We start from the raw sequence: 15,658 nt of genomic DNA, 5'->3' as shown, positions 1-15,658 counted from the left end.
TGAAAGGACTGTGTTAGGACTAAAAAATGGTGAATCAGTCAAAGTGGAATCCAGACCCAAATCATTCTAAAGAAGAGTAAAAGTTCATTATATTGTCATTATTCGTACAAGCTACTTGAGGTCTTTTTCATTTGTTGTCGGCGAATCTGAGCCAGTTCCATCATGGCCACCCACCGGCACTCCCACCGTTGTAATCTCACCATCTTCTCCGGCAGCTCTAACTGGAGGACCGGTGAAATTCTTGCGCGCATACACAAAGTACCAGATAATAGCAATTGCCCCAAACCCAGCGAATACCACCGACGCATAGTTCATGGTTGTGGCATCAACCGGCAGCGAGACAGGCATGCAAAAGATGACGACGGAGAAGACGATCCAGACAATGCAGATGATGTTGATAATGGGGCCCATGATGTTACCGAGAGGGTAAGGCGAGTGGCGGACAGCTTTGCGGCGCTGGACAAGGTTGACGAGAACAGGAACACCATATGACGTAGAAAGGCAGATGGTGGCGACACCGGTGAAGGAGTTGAAGGCGGCAGAAGAGCCAAAGTAGATGCATCCAAGAATGCAGTCAACTACCGTGGATAGGACAAGAGCCCAGATGGGCACGTCCAAAGATTTGTTGACCTTGCGCCAAAGCTTATAGCCAGGAATGGCACCGTCTCGTGCAAAAGCGTATGTGCATCGTGAAGCAGCAGTGAGAGCACCGATGCCTGCAAACATTAGGATACCGAGAATGAGGAACAAAAGGCCAAAGCCACCGGCTGCGGAACCCGTGACGGTCTTGAAGAGCAGGCCAATTGGCTGAGAGTTTGCGACGGTGAGAAGCATTTGGACGTCGGGGAGGACAAAGAGGAGCGGGATGAGGTAGATGACGCCGGTAAAGCCAGCGGCAACGACCGAGAGGACAATGGCCTTGGGGACTTCGCGCTCGGGATTCTGCACTTCTTCGCACATGGCGGCAACCATGCCATAGCCAGTAAGGGTATAGGCAGCTATACGATGAAAAGAATAGATAATTAGCAAGATGAACTGGGTGTGAAAGAAACAGGGAATAGGTCGCAGCATGAGAGCATACCTTGGAGGAGTCCAACGAAGAAAGACCAGCCGGTTGGCCATCCGCTGCTCGAGGCATCATAGTGAGCAAAGACAAATTCGCCAGAACGTCGGTGGTCGGCCATTGTGAGCAGGGTGATCATAATGATTAGGACACTAGCAGCAGTCCAGTATATACAGATTTTGTTGATGAGATCCAAATAACGCGAACCGAAAGCATTGACCAGAGCGCATACCAGCATAACGGCCCAGAAGCACAAAACCGTCTGCCACGTATTTGCCACAAAGTCTTCGTTGAAAATGGAGATGGCGCTCAGAATCAGCTGCGCGCCGGAGAAATTGATGCTCAGGGTCACTGTCCAGTTGCCGACGAGGGTAAGCCATCCGTCCACGAAGCTGACCAGAGGCGCCCACTCGCGAGAACTCAGCATGGCAGACCAGTAGTAGACACCGCCGGCCGTGGGAAAGACGGCGCAGATTTCGGCGAGAGACGCGGCGATGCAGACGGAGATGAGCGAAACGAGTATCCAGCCCCAGAGAATGGTGACGGATTGGCCATTGGTGAGAGTAATGTACAGAGTGGTGCTGAGGCCAAAGGGAACGGCCATGATGGCGAACGAGAGGCCAAGGATGGACATCATGGAGAGATGACGGGGCAATTCGGCCTTGTAGCCCAGATTGGCGAGGGCCTGGTCGGCCGTCTGGGCGCCGCTCCCAACGGAAGAGCGGCGGCGGCGAGAATCCATGGCTGTTGAAGTTGTCGTCTATGTATGTGTAAGAGGCACGCGACGCCAATCGGTGGTTGTCGGTGAGGAATGCGTCCGAATTAATAGTGATGACGAGTCTAGTCTAGACAGGCGTCAATGTATCGTCGATATTAATGTCCAGCCAATTCCAGAGCCAAGCAAAGCAGAGAAATAAAGAAAAGAAAAAGAAGAGGAGAAAGGAAAATAAAAAGAGGAAGAAGAGACAAGCCGCAACTGGAGACATGACCAGGACCAGCAGATAAGAAGCTTGTCAGATGCCGTCTATCGATGGTTCGTCCGATGACGACGGCCGAGGCTCTCCCTGCTTCATGCGCCCTCCTGTCGCGTGCTAGCTGCTTAGCCTGGCCCTAGTCGTGGCATCATCTCGAACAAGTAACGGCCGTGCCGATGCTGCAAAAGCATTCGCTGGCTGACGATAAGCTTGTTTTGCCCTGCTGCTGGCTGGCGTCGAGGTAAGCGAGCGTTGATGTCTCAGATTCTCCATGTGGCATCTGCGAGGAATACTCGTGTGCTGTGCTCGATCTTCTTTGCATATACCACCATTGTTTCTCTACTGTATCTCATCCATCCAGGGCTGAAGCCAAGCGATGGTCCGAGTGCAATAGCACATGATAACGATGCTACACAAATCGGACCGCGCGAGTCAAGGATTGTGTCGGCCAGGGATCAGGACCCAGCATCAGCCAATCCTCAGCCCTCGCCGCTGTCGATTTGCGGGGAGACCGCGGCAACATGGCGAGATAAGCATCCTCTTTGGTCTTTGGGGGATGAAAGCCATGACTGGAGAATATTGGGCAAGCGACGCCTTTGATTCGATTGCTCTTCGAATGTCGCACGAGTCCCACATGGTGCGCGATAACGGCGTCTTCCCCAGATCTCGAGCAGCGCTAAGGATTGCTGTTATGTAAATCGTGTCGACTGACGTGCGGAGTTGCAGCACGTCAATTCTCAGCTGAAGGAAGTGGTTGCAGGTGAAATCATGAAGACTGTATTAATAGTCGTGATAGCTGACTAACAGATGATACTCAAGTAAAGCAAAGCAAGCACGCTGAGCAATTGCATCTGCCGTCTCTGGCTGCTGCTTACATCATTTCCTTGATTTATCCTGCCTTCTCCTCTCCTGTCCTCTCCTGTCCTCTCCTGTCCTCTCCTGTCCTCCTCCTCTTCCTTCTTGCTTTATCCCATATTTCATCTCTCTTTAACCTTTCCCATGTCTCCTTTCAATTCGCCATGAATCTATGACTTCTCACCGTTAGTTTTGCTGTGCCCATTCTCTCCGTTAACCTTCTTCTCCGGTTCCGGCGCCACAATCTCTCGCGACAGCTGCAGCACCTCTCCCATGCCCGCCAGTGCCTTTACATCCGCTGCCATGATGATGAAGGACATGCGTTCTGCAACCTTCTTGAAGGACTCTGGGCTGCCAAAGGGGGGAGTGCAGAAGGCAAAGCCGCCATAGGGCTTATCGTGCTTGTCCAGGACATCGAAGAACTTCTGGCGGGCTTCCACCCATTCAGGCTCGTTACCGCCCATGCCATAGTTGCTTGGCATGTTCATCTCTACACGAGCGTCAAGAGTTCCGAGCCACACCATGTCGATGTCGGGCACCTCGGTGAGGATGGCGTCCAGATTGTTAATGCCTGATGAAGAGTCAGCCAGAAGAACCATTTGATGAACGAATCTCGACATGGCGAGTCTCAAGTAGAGGGAAAAAAAAAAAGAAAAAGAAAAAAGAAGAAAACACACCTTCTAGGGACTCAATCTGGATCATAATGGCTGCCTGATCATTGAGCGCCTCAAAGATATCTCTGCCTGCCTGGAATGGCCTATCCGTAACACCAGGCATAAGTCTGAAAGGAGGTGCCGAACGGGTGCCATTTTGCTTGGATCCAAACTTGGCTGCCGATACTACATGCTTTGCTTGCTCAACAGTCTCGACCTGGTTTCACACGAGTCAGCTTTACCATCTCACAATGATCCTTGTGACACGCTTGGTTGTTGGCAACATACTTGGGGAATGACAAGACTCGCACCAGCATCCAGCGCATATCCAATCGATGCGTGGTCGTGTCCCGGCACTCTGACAAATGGAATCGTCCTGCCTTGACTCATGAAAATGGCCTCATGAACAATGGTCGTCATCGTCTCTACGTTCATACTGCTGTGCTCCCAGTCGACCCAGACAACATCAAAGTTCAGAGGTGCCAGCCAGCGCGTGATTTTAGTAGATCCAAGGCCACCATAGTATCCCAACAACGGAGGAATCTTCTTCTTGTGAGCATCTCGAATGGCCTGACGGGCGAGGTGAGGCTGGAAAAGAGAGGGCGCAGCATATGCGGCCATGCCTTGTGGTGAAGTCATTGTGACTGTTTATAAAAAGTGCGGAAATACTTCTTTGTGGTAAGTCGTCGGTTTAGATGGTATGCAAGCTATTACTAAAAGAGCAAGTGATAGATTGAATGGCTGATGAATAATGGGATCCAAAAGAACAGTTTACATTGCAGAGGCCACCGTCCCTTTTATAGTTGCAGTTGCATGACCTCAACTCCAATCAATTCTACTTACCACATGCTACGTGCTCCTTACTCCAACTAAGGCTTACCCCCTTGTGAGCTTATTACTTCAAGGAGGGTCAGCCAAGTACAGGTTCACAAGAAGGGGCGACACACCCCCCACACCCTCCCATCATTATTACTCCAAGGCTAATGGCTTAATAAAATGGCCTATTTTGGAATATTATCCGCGGATATTCAGAATTTACGTACTGATACAACAGCAAGTGAATTCTTTGTCTTAGGGAGATGCATACCAAGATGAGCGGACAAAGCTTTACTCTGTCCTCGAATCCCCCTGTATCCGGGAGAAAACACAGGGTTCTGCCACGCGACGTCGACATCTAGAAGCTATAGGTTTACGACACAGGTACACGACACAGGTCTTCATCAATTGGCCTCTTTCGGCGGAGTTAACGACAAATCCGTGATAGCATGAGTAGGGTACCTGTCTTGAGGCATGGAATTGTGATGGCAAGTGGACATCATATCGGTAGGAACGGGGTACGCCACAGCCTCCATGGTGGCTTCAGCCCACCACACCGCATGAATTGGGCGACAGACAGCTTCTAAACGATCCCCGTGCTTTCTTTAATTTAACACTGGCAGAACTGTATACTTGGCTCTACAGTTTACCTAACTCCTCCGAAGCCGATTATTGTTTGGTTCCGTTTACCTGGCAAGCTACCACAGAATAAGTGTCTATTATAAGAATCTACTGCAAGTCGGAAAAGCTCCTCAATTATTGCAAGTGACGACATATGCTCCGTATAGAATACAGCAGACACGAGCATGACAGATCATGAACCCCGAAAAGTCCGCGCTCACATTCACATCTCAGCCAGGCCAATCGGTGGCAATTACTCAATAGTAGCCGCTTATGCGTAATTTGCTAGATCCATGATATCGGGAATAGTGAGGACCATCTTTTTACCACCGCAGCCGGGGCAGTGTTGCATTCCGTCGATTTGCTGTAGCGTGTCTCACGTTGGATCGCGGAGAGCTTGTGTTAGGGCAGCAGCCCGTCTTGATTAGCGCGGCCCAGAAGATGTCAGTCTCATGGGACATTCGGCCTTTACACTTCTTGCGCCGTAGGGCTGAGGTGGGGTGACAAGAAGTATACGAGTATGTAGTAGATGGACGTTTCACTGATATGAATAGATGCTGGCGCATTACCGCCGTCTTCCTGCTGCAATAGGGAAGTGGCCGTTTTGACAATCTTGGCATGAAATGGAAATTTACCCGAAGAACAGCATACATTCAACCCTCTTGCTTGCTGGATTCTTCACCGAGTTTTAGCATGCCTCCTCGGTGCAAGGCATCGAAGCCTGAGATATTTAGCCTCTTCCTTCGTGCTGATATAGTTGAAAACACCCCATGGGGGTCCCTTTGTCAGGTCCTGATTCTCTCCCGTCAGAGCTAGGAACATGCTACATCCTCTAACCTCTACCACCTCAATTCGTCAGTGTCACTGGGACTTCTGCCTAGAGCCTGTCTAGTGTAAGATTCACAGGGGATGAGTTCATGTCGTGGATCTTTCTTCTTAGGCTCTACGGACCGGCTCCTTCGGCTCCACTCCTCGGGGCGAATCCAACCTCAGTGCGGGAACACTGTCTGCGGCCGAATCTCTGGGACAGGATCAGAATTCAAGTTCATGGAATTGGCGTTTCATACTTTGTAGCCAAAATCTTGTCATAGTTCTTTGTAACCTATGCCAATCTGCTTATCCCATGAAGAGCAGTGCCCTACTCGCCCGCTCGCACTGTCAGCATTCTCCAAACTCTATCGATCCAGAGTCAGCTGTGGCTGTCAACGCCCTGAACCCACAAGAGCCCTGTGGAGCCGCTACAGATTTCGCCGCTGTGTATTCAGTATGCTCTTTATCTGCTAATTACTGGAGGCGGTAAAGACGGCAAGGAACGACGGAGGCAGCTTACCCCTTGGCCTTATATCTAAGGTGGAATCCGGGCCACTATCAGACTTGGCTGCTGACAGTGATTGATACATATCATACAACTATTCCATTTGTATATAAATAGAAGTTCATGAAGAATCTTGGCGAACGCGTTCCAAATCTTGGACAATTAGCTCATCTGCTCCGAGCCAAATCTCTGCATTTGTCACTAGCCCGGGCATCAGATAATTCACCGTATATATATCCTATTTTAATACGAAATATTAGCTGATGTCTTACAAGGTTCGGAGAAGGACCACCAATAAGATGCCACCCGTGTACTATTGGCATAAGACTTGTGTGATAAGTAAGAAATACGGCAATACGTGTACTTCGTAAAGGTATGGCTCAGGGCATGGCGCGCTAGTGATATAAGAGCAATGTGATAGCTCTCAAAGGATGCGAATGGAGTTCATGATTTGCTCTGCTCCACTACATGACTTTTTCGTTGAGATATTTATTAATCATATATTAAAGACAGACTTTCGTCGCTGGTTGTAGAATGCCGTCTCTATCGTCAACGGATCGGTAATTGCTTCTAGCTATGAAACTCTAATTAACCTATGCTACCCGCGTTCCCATGCGCAATGAGCGACCTCTTCTGGAATCCTGTATAATTTAGTCTATATGAATCTCCCTTCGCCGTAATTTCTAACATTGCCTTGCTAACAGACTCAATTTTGCTCGTTAAAATCTGTTGCTGTTATTTCTCCACCTCTCCATCGCATAGTATTTCATCACTTGAGTCAGACTAGCTCTGGTACACTACATAAAACACGAAGAGCGCACGAGGAAAAGCTCGCCAATTAGCGCTTATTCATCAGGCGCAACCATTTCAAGGCAGCAAGAAAGCTCATCACCAGAAAGGGAATATGTCCCGCAAATTGCGAAAAGGATATGAAAATCTATGGCCTTCAGCCGAGCGAGAGCCGGGAACGCTTGCTAGGCCCTGTCTATGTGGAAACCGTTCCCAGTTCTTTGGGACCAGCTTATGGTTTGGCGGGGATTGCGCTTACTCCGGCAACCTCGACTTCCGTACGATCGGGCGGTTCGTTGGAGCCCGAGAGTTGATTCAATGGGCTAGTGGATGACTGTGTTCGTTTTGAGACAATGATGAGTTCTAGGCAAGTGGAAAGCGATTCTAGACTCGGACAATTGCCACTTTAGATGGCGAATATACACTTGTATATAGGTGCGTTATAGCTATCTCCGGCTCGGACTTTTGCTTTGAGGCTGTGCATGGATTCCTCATGGCCGATACTCCGTAGCAAAAGTCCGAAATCCAGCATTTGACGGGCATTTCCCATTTGCGTCACAATGAGAGAAGCGGTAAGCAGCCGCGCTGGAGGTGGCTTGAGAGCAACGGCAAAAAATTAAGGTTAAGATATAATTTGCCGAATTCTCTTTGGGGGTCACAAACACTGCGAAGGAGTTTTGCAACGTAATGATAATTCCCTCTTCAGGTTTGGGTCCAGATAGATCTGAGAGAATCTCACATCAGTTTGAAAACGTAATTCGGATTCCTTTGCCGTGATGGCATGATTTTCCACCACTTAACGATTTGAAGATGGAACTCTGGTATCGGTTTGTGGGAGCTTTATCTAGTTCGTATGCGAGCAAGCATTTCAACCAATCAGCTCTCATAATGGTTTCGTGGTCTAGTTGGTCATGACATTTCGTTAACAACATCTGTTGACACCACCGAAAAGGTCCCCGGTTCGAGCCCGGGCGAGATCATTCTTTTTGCTCTTGGTTCAACTTAATTGACTAATGCATGCGTCCCCTTTTGTTTTTTTTGTATTAACCTATGCCGTTCTACTGGACGTGAATTTTGGGTCAGAAATGAATCGTGCATATGTAGTTCATTTTCTCTTGGCGGCCTCCCAAACGCCGTAATCAGTTAGACGAATCAATGCTAAATAGCACTGGATTCATAGTTGTTGCTACAATTTTTTTCCATGCTATACATCTCAATCATGAAGATTATTTCAAACTATTAGGCAGTGTTTGTTACATGCATATACCACTGTCCAGCATTAGGGCGGAACGGCACGGGAATGACACCGCATTCAGCCACCTTCGATGCATGGAACCACTTAGATTCACTGGCCCACTACTCCTTACGATGTTTATTTTCGGTTTGATTTGCGTCTGCTTTGCGCATTAGGCTCATTGTCTCATACACTGATCCTTCTCCTTCTCTCAGTCAAGTCATAGGGCTGAAACCTGCCAACCAGTTATACAAGGCTGAGCCACTCAGTAACTGTGTACTCCCTACCGCAGCCTGACTTGGCAAACTTATGCAAATGTTTCACTTAACGTAGTGTGTGAGTAAGAAATGTGTCTCATTTTATGGGATTATTTCAGGATAGAAATGACACGTCGGTTTGCAGGCGCAGTCTGGTTCCCGGCAAGGCTCAGCTGTGCAACAGAACTGAGAATCCTATTTGATGACACGGAATGTAACTTTAAACATGTTTTATCATTGTAAGAAAGAATTGATTTCCGGAGCTGCAGCTGGCATGTCAGAAGCGCAGTGGCTAAGGCGCATTTCAAACGATTCGGGTGTAGAATGCTACCCTATCTGGGTTGACCGCAACAGAAGGAATTGAGGAGTGCATCTCGGGTCAGATGTTGCTTTGATCTGCAAAGTCATGGCAAATGATGCACAATATTCAGCTTCTTGAATAAGGCTTAGACAATGTCTTGTGCAATATGACTCTTTGGCCGTTTCTATATCGGAATGTTAGTGTCGAGTAGCTGGTGATATCACAGGTCCCTTCGGACCCAAGAAGCTGAAATCATCAAGGACCATCATCTTCCATAGTTAGTATGATCGTATGGAAGTATAGAGCACACACGTGTGAAATCCTCGTAGGCAACATCTGTGATATACATGCATCATGCATGGCTTGAATGAATGATGACGCAACAATAGCCCACAAAGGAGTTCAAGTCTATCCTAGTAAGGTAGAATATTACTTTTTCATCTTATTCTTCTTATAATCAATGTATATTGGGTTGTGCAGTCTGTTCTTGCCCGAAGCTGAGTCGAAGTTATCCATGACCACAATCGAACCAGAGTGTATCCTGGTAAATATGCTGTCGAAAAACATTAGCAATAACGACCTTGTAATTATGATTCATTTCATAATTCAAAAGACATAGCTTGGTATTCGGTATCGCAGAGTGAGTGTTGCCGACGCAGTGTAAATGTTCGCAGTCAGCAGTCATGCCGGCTGTTGTGCTGACATGCAATTGCACTTTTCTGTCAGCATATCAGCCTATCCCGCCTTTCGACCACCCCTCATCCTTCAGGACGATGAAACGGTACGAATTGGAGAATGCATTGCCTTATTCTGTTCAGCTTTAATTGCATTCGGCATTTGAGCGTGTTCGTCAAGGCCGCGTCACGCTGACAGCGTGGAAAGATATATAAGAAAGGGCCTGGGAATGAGGATATTGTCCATCAGATCCAGAAGAACATCGTTAACAAAGAACAAAAAGAATAACATACTAAACGCTCTACCATTGGCTTTGTTGAATACTCGTCACTTGCAAATCCTTGACAAGATGAGACTCCCACTTGTTGTTGTTATGGCTTCCGTCGCCGGTAGGTTTAGCTCTGCATTTATATAAATTTTGAGAAACCAACGAACAGAACTAACACATGTTTCAGATGCCAACGGTACCAGCAACACTGCCGGTCAATCAGGATCATCGGGATCTGGTGCGCCAAACACTTCGGCTAGTACACCATCGGCCGGAGCTGGAGCCTCTGGTTCGTCTTCCGGATCTCAGAAGAAATGATGCAACGAGACAGAATTCTACGGATTTTGCACTGGATGCAGAATTTCATTGTATTATTCACAGTTTAGCATGTTTCGACCAAGGAGTTAAAGAGGGCAACCCCAGGGTTATCGCATTTACGGGCGCCAGTCATAGACTACCATGTACTTCTAGCTTAGAATTTGACTTTTCATTATTCGTGTAGCCTGTCATCTGCCATCTCTGCCTACATCGGACATCGCCGTGCTGCAATGTGATTTGATACCGGGGCTGGAGATCGATGCGTATGCGTGTGCGTACTCTTGGGATCAAGCGACTGGTTTTCGACCGAAAATGTTGGACAAGCCCATCTCATTGGCTGATTAGGCCTTTATTGGGATTTTAGCTCGATATTGCCGCCGGGCCACTTATATCCGAGAATAGTCCAAAAAACCAGGGCAGAGTAAGACCGACTGGATGAAATCCATGTATACGCTACACGCTCTACAATCGCCTCACCACTCTACGCTCTTCAAAATCTAGTAATGAATGACTTTCTTATTGTGGAAATATGCCGCGCTCTGCTACGTCAGCGACAAGATATCAACCCAGCTGAAGCTGTCGCCAGATGAGATCGCCGTGGTTATTAATAATGTGAGGCGCGTAGCTTTGTGGGACAGATTCAAAAAATCTGCCTGGCATTAGCATCATGCAATTGTTCATATTTAGCTACAGAGCACGATGAAGCAGCGTCATCTAGACGCGCCACTGCTTTGCTTTGCGACCCAGCCGCGATTCCCGTGATCATATCGACGCAAGTATGCCTTGATGCCAGGGGCAATCCTTCCTGAGATCCTCCTGGTTATCTGCGCCTCGTCCAGGGCGCTTATTGGGCCAACTGCAAACTGACAAGGGTCTCTGCATTCGCCACACTGCTTTGGCGGGTTCGCTTGGGTCCCGTGGAAGCCAACTGCCGCAGCGTCTGACGATGGCCGTGATGAAGCTTCGTCAAGATGGAATTCCGCGTTGACCGAATGGTTTAATGAGTCAATCCCCGAGCTGCCTCCAGACTATTATTCGGAAACTCGTCATTCCGCACTGTTTCCCGGATATTCCTATCTCAGGAAACCTCCCTTGAACCATCGTCTTGGCCGCCGCCGATTGGCCAGCCTTACCAACCCCCCTTGCATCTATTCATCGCACTTCGCACTTGTTTGCTTGGAATCCAGCCCGCGGCCCCATGGTCTTTTGCTTAGATCGAACGGCTCCGCCATTGACTATCCTTAGCAGTCGCCCAAGCCGCATCGCATCCAGTGCTTTGTGGTCCCTTGCAGCAGCCTTGCTATCCCAGATCAAGCAAGCAACCTTGCAGGATCGCCACAGTCGCAAAAAAGGCAAAATGGGCCGCCAAGTTGGACGAGGTTGGCCACTGCAAATGCGACCATCTAGCGTGTATGCGTTTATAGATGCCGCATGGTCGCCGATTCCAGCCACAAACGGCTTCTTTCAGTCGAGATGATTGCATCCCCGGTTCTCGGCTACCCACAAGAGTGGTGAAAAGGTGTGGCTTGTGGAGGTGATGCTGCTAAGCTGTGTGCCCGCCCCCAATGCCGAGGGTGTCTACAATAAGATTCCTTCCAACATCCTTGTCTGTGCCTGAGAGAAATGTTTAAATAATGAGACAAGTTTTTTGGAACTGCACTCTCTACCCACGACAACTATATGTATTGAGAATTTACTACAAAGCGGACATCATATACCGTAACAAAGAGCAAAGAGAGACTATGGCGACCTCATCTTGCACTCCAGACCGCCCCTCCGGCAATCGACATGAATTAAGGCTTTCCATTCAAAATGTTGAAGGAATTGAAGAAAAGATTAAACTCGATAGCATCGTCGATGCTGAAAATGCTGCAAAGGAGAGACGGAGGAAGCAGAACAGAATTGCTCAGCGCAAGCATAGTAAGTCAAGAAGGCCTATGATCCGCAACATGAGCATATTGACTGACCATTACTACCATCTAGGACGCCGAAAAGCTGAGCAGAGACTTTCTGCAATGTCTAAATCACCCGATATGAGAACGTCACTGCATACTGGACCTTGCTGCAACTGCGTTACTAGACGGCCAGAGATTACGGCGCCGGAAGACTACAACCAAAGCTTCATGTCCATCACATCACCAAACTCGTCATACGGCCCTCTCACGCCCTCGGCTATATCCGATTATGAGAGAAGCCAAACACTGTCCGCTGAGCTTCCCAATCAATGGACACCATTTTGGCCAGCGACATCTCCTCTATTCGATGCCGACGCTAACGTTCTGCCGTCTGGGGATACGCTCGATAGCCACAGCCACAGTCCTATTCCCAGCTCAGCATCGTTGGACGTTCCGCCTTTTCAGGATTCGCAATCACCGGCGTCAGCCCTGTCGTACGACGCTCCCATCAGCCTCATAAGCAGACCGAAGAGCAATAGTTTGTCGCCAGAGGGTCACCTCGGGGGCCAGTTCCCTCTTCATTTGGCTGCCAGAGGGGGGTTTATGGGAATAATTGGCCTCCTCATCAGCAGAGGGGCTAGACTAGATGCCAAAGACACTTGCGGCCGGACTGCTCTGCACCATGCGGCCGAGGCTGGGCATCTTGAGGCTGTCGGCATGCTGCTTTCTGTCGGAGCAAACCCGTTTCTGGTAGACAGCGAAGGGTGCAACAGCTTGCATATCGCTGCTCGTAAGGGACGAGAGGATATAGTGCGTGTGTTGATGGAGCGGGGGATGGATCCGAATCTGGGAGTTGGAAGCGATATTGAAAACTCTGGATGCTCTTGAGACACGTTCCGTTCTTATACAAAATTCAACACAAGTGAACCAACTTCGTAGGTCTTTACTCTTCATCTTATTCTTCTTGTCCATAGATAAATACCTTTGTCAATTCCTACACCATGCTGCTCTAGTGAGGCATGGATAAATAAAGATCTTTTTTTTCTTCATCTTGTGCAACGCCAAATACGTTCGTATTTCGAAACAACGTAGTGATGCCCAGGCGGTCACCCCCTCCTTTGTATAACCCCATTTACTCCTCATGTTTCACAAGTATACGCTAAATTCTGCCGTGTATATCGAAGGAAACAGTTTCAACGTGATGTTTCTATTGAACGCGACTTTCCAGTCAAGAGTTGAAGATTAATGAACGGTGCTAATTGACATGGAGATATTTGCCATCGACTGCTACCCATCACCAAGACGGCCATGAATGGTGAGGATAGCATCACAATGCAAGTATTTAGCACTATTTTCTTCAATGCCGATATATACTCGTATTAATGCTTCTTCGGCAAGTAAGCCGTGCAGAGCTACAGATGCGCCTAGATCCGCAGCAGTTCTAAAAATACGGCCTATTATGAAGCGGATTGCAAAAGAGGCGCAGCCGCCACTAAAAATGGTTATAGCCGTAGGCACTAACACCGCTAATCGTTGCCTAAAACTCGGGACTCAACACGAGATATTTCATCATGCTGTGGGATTCTACTTATGTAGCTCGAGCTCTGGAGAGGTTGAAACATACATTCTGAAAGGCATTCACTCAACGTCATTCATCACCAAACTTGATAATATCCAATACGTTATTGACAATAAGTGCAACATGGTCTTCCTTGTGCCTCACGACGATCTTCCTACCCTCACATGTTATCTTCTTGCCAACATTTCCAGCGATGAGCTACAAGCTTTCAAATCAGCCTTCGAATTAGGCAATCGCGCACGTTTCGATCCCATTCTACACGTCAAAATCGTCCGTCCACCTGAGGACTACATTGGGAAATCTCACGAATACATCCGCCGAAAAGAAGATGAAGCTGGCCGAGAAGGCAAATTCCTCATCCTCGACGACAGGGCCGTTGAGAACAATGCTGTCTGGTACATCTCTTATTTTGCAGATCAAGAGTACGTCAATTGGAAACAAGCAGAGAGCACAGATGTTCTCTGGAAGATTCTCATCAGGACGGACAAGTTGGCCTCAGTGTACGCAAACTACAGCATTGGCAACATGTCTCTTGAAGAGAACCTGGGCAATTGCGGGGTACGTTATCCCGTAAAGCCGGGCTTTGAACAACCCAAAGTTCTCGATTATGAGACAGACATGCAAAAAGACCAATACAGGTCGCCTGCTTGGATAAGGGCCGAGCCCGGCGAATATGAATTCAATAAAGGCGGCGAAGAGCTGGGAGATTACATCGCACCGCCAAATTCGTATGCCAGGCTTAAAGACGGGGTGGCAGAGACAGTGGGAGTTATAAACGATTGGGTGAATTATTACGAGTCTGGCCCGTTTCCAATGTCGGATGGGACGGAGAAGCAATTTCCAGAAGGCACCATGGTTCTCCAATTGAAGTGGGATCCCGATTTTGCTTGGCCCGCTTACAAGTGGCCTGAGGGATCACTATAATCTGGAAGTTTGTGAAAACAGGTTGAGATGGAATAAGCAACGTCGATTTAATATGGATGTAAATAGACTTAATTCGCGCTGGTAGAGTTTGGATATTTGAAGGTACCAAAGTGGCTTCGTTTAAGATTGAAAACCTCGGATACTACGACTGGCTGGGGCAATAAGACTGCGAAAGATATCCCTGAAGATCAGAATCAGTTGGTTATGTTTATAAATGTGTTTTATTTTAATTTGCAACAGGTTATAGTTATATTGCCTATGTGTTTACAATCAGTGTTTCGTAAGAATAATAAAATGGCATACTTGTTTCCTTAACAATACCTCGATTACCTTCAAATGATGGAAATTCTTTCATGGGATGTGGTGGGCGGCATCATTCGTCGCGCAGTAATTCTTGCACCGACATGTAGTTTGTCCGCTGCTTTTTTTGTATTTACTACGATGCAAAAGAGGCGGTAGATGTACTTTGGCTTGATGGGAGCATCGATAAATGTAGCAGTTTGGAAACATTGAAAACCCGATAGGGCCCTTCGGCTCGAGAAACGCACGCAAGGCTTTCCGCCTCTCGGTAATACTTCAGTTGCGAAACTTTGGTTGTTTATTATTGCTTTCTCCTACCTCGTTTTGCGTCCTCTAAAGCCAAGAAAACCCGTTCAAAGACCTGGGCTAAAAACTTCTTTTTGTTTCCCTCTCGCCCAAAGGAAAAGGGGTCAGAGACATAGTCTGTGACCTTGTACGCTCCAACTGAAGGATGTTTATACAACAACTCCAAATTAACTATCAAGGCTTATTTAATACAATTATTATGTAGCATGAAGTATGTGCAGGAAGCGCCACTTGCTGCGCCGGCAATCTGAGGTCATTGTGCAGAAACGCCGTTTTGAGCAACGTTACCTTAAGAGGCTAAAAATTGCCATAGTACATTATATACATACATATCGAGCTGAAAAACATAATCACCTGGCCGTTGAGAAGGCGACGTATCACAAGGCCACATGCAATGTATATGTATCTTCGGGCGGGGATCCTACCCAACCCTAGGTGCCCAACTCTCCTCCCACATCGACGCATTGGCGTCCGCAACTTTCGGAATTTACAAAACCATCGAGGCATACTATTAC

The 15,658-nt window shown here is 47.9% G+C and overlaps 5 protein-coding genes across 5 annotated transcripts; 3 read left to right on the top strand and 2 right to left on the bottom strand.

Annotated features, from left to right (window-relative positions):
* Window positions 1-111: 111 nt before the first annotated feature.
* On the bottom strand, window positions 112-1,805 carry TRIVIDRAFT_46994 (uncharacterized protein; the record flags this gene model as incomplete). Its single annotated transcript, XM_014098442.1, has 2 exons — window positions 112-998; window positions 1,082-1,805. The coding sequence occupies 2 exons, from the start codon at window positions 1,803-1,805 to the stop codon at window positions 112-114; spliced, it is 1,611 nt and encodes a 536-aa protein (XP_013953917.1).
* A 1,257-nt stretch (window positions 1,806-3,062) lies between these two features.
* Window positions 3,063-4,184, bottom strand: TRIVIDRAFT_224405 (uncharacterized protein; the record flags this gene model as incomplete). The annotated part of the gene is made up of 3 exons (XM_014098441.1): window positions 3,063-3,463; window positions 3,570-3,762; window positions 3,834-4,184. The coding sequence occupies 3 exons, from the start codon at window positions 4,182-4,184 to the stop codon at window positions 3,063-3,065; spliced, it is 945 nt and encodes a 314-aa protein (XP_013953916.1).
* A 5,718-nt stretch (window positions 4,185-9,902) lies between these two features.
* Window positions 9,903-10,484, top strand: TRIVIDRAFT_68275 (uncharacterized protein; the record flags this gene model as incomplete). Its single annotated transcript, XM_014098440.1, has 3 exons — window positions 9,903-9,942; window positions 10,009-10,110; window positions 10,324-10,484. 3 exons carry the CDS (start codon window positions 9,903-9,905, stop codon window positions 10,482-10,484), a joined length of 303 nt encoding a protein of 100 aa, XP_013953915.1.
* Window positions 10,485-12,598: 2,114 nt separating this feature from the next.
* On the top strand, window positions 12,599-12,880 carry TRIVIDRAFT_9334 (ankyrin repeat protein; the record flags this gene model as incomplete). The annotated part of the gene is made up of 1 exon (XM_014098423.1): window positions 12,599-12,880. A coding segment is annotated over one exon (282 nt), but the record flags the coding sequence as incomplete, so codon positions are not given.
* Window positions 12,881-13,697: 817 nt separating this feature from the next.
* Window positions 13,698-14,537, top strand: TRIVIDRAFT_181465 (uncharacterized protein; the record flags this gene model as incomplete). Its single annotated transcript, XM_014098439.1, has 1 exon — window positions 13,698-14,537. The coding sequence occupies one exon, from the start codon at window positions 13,737-13,739 to the stop codon at window positions 14,535-14,537; it is 801 nt and encodes a 266-aa protein (XP_013953914.1).
* Between the last annotated feature and the right edge of the window lie 1,121 nt (window positions 14,538-15,658).

The sequence above is a fragment of the Trichoderma virens genome, assembly GCF_000170995.1.
Source record: "Trichoderma virens Gv29-8 chromosome Unknown TRIVIscaffold_82, whole genome shotgun sequence".
Classification (NCBI taxonomy): Eukaryota; Fungi; Ascomycota; class Sordariomycetes; order Hypocreales; family Hypocreaceae; genus Trichoderma; species Trichoderma virens.
The sequence above is the reverse complement of the archived record's forward strand: the minus strand, read 5'-3'. Positions and strand labels throughout refer to the sequence as shown.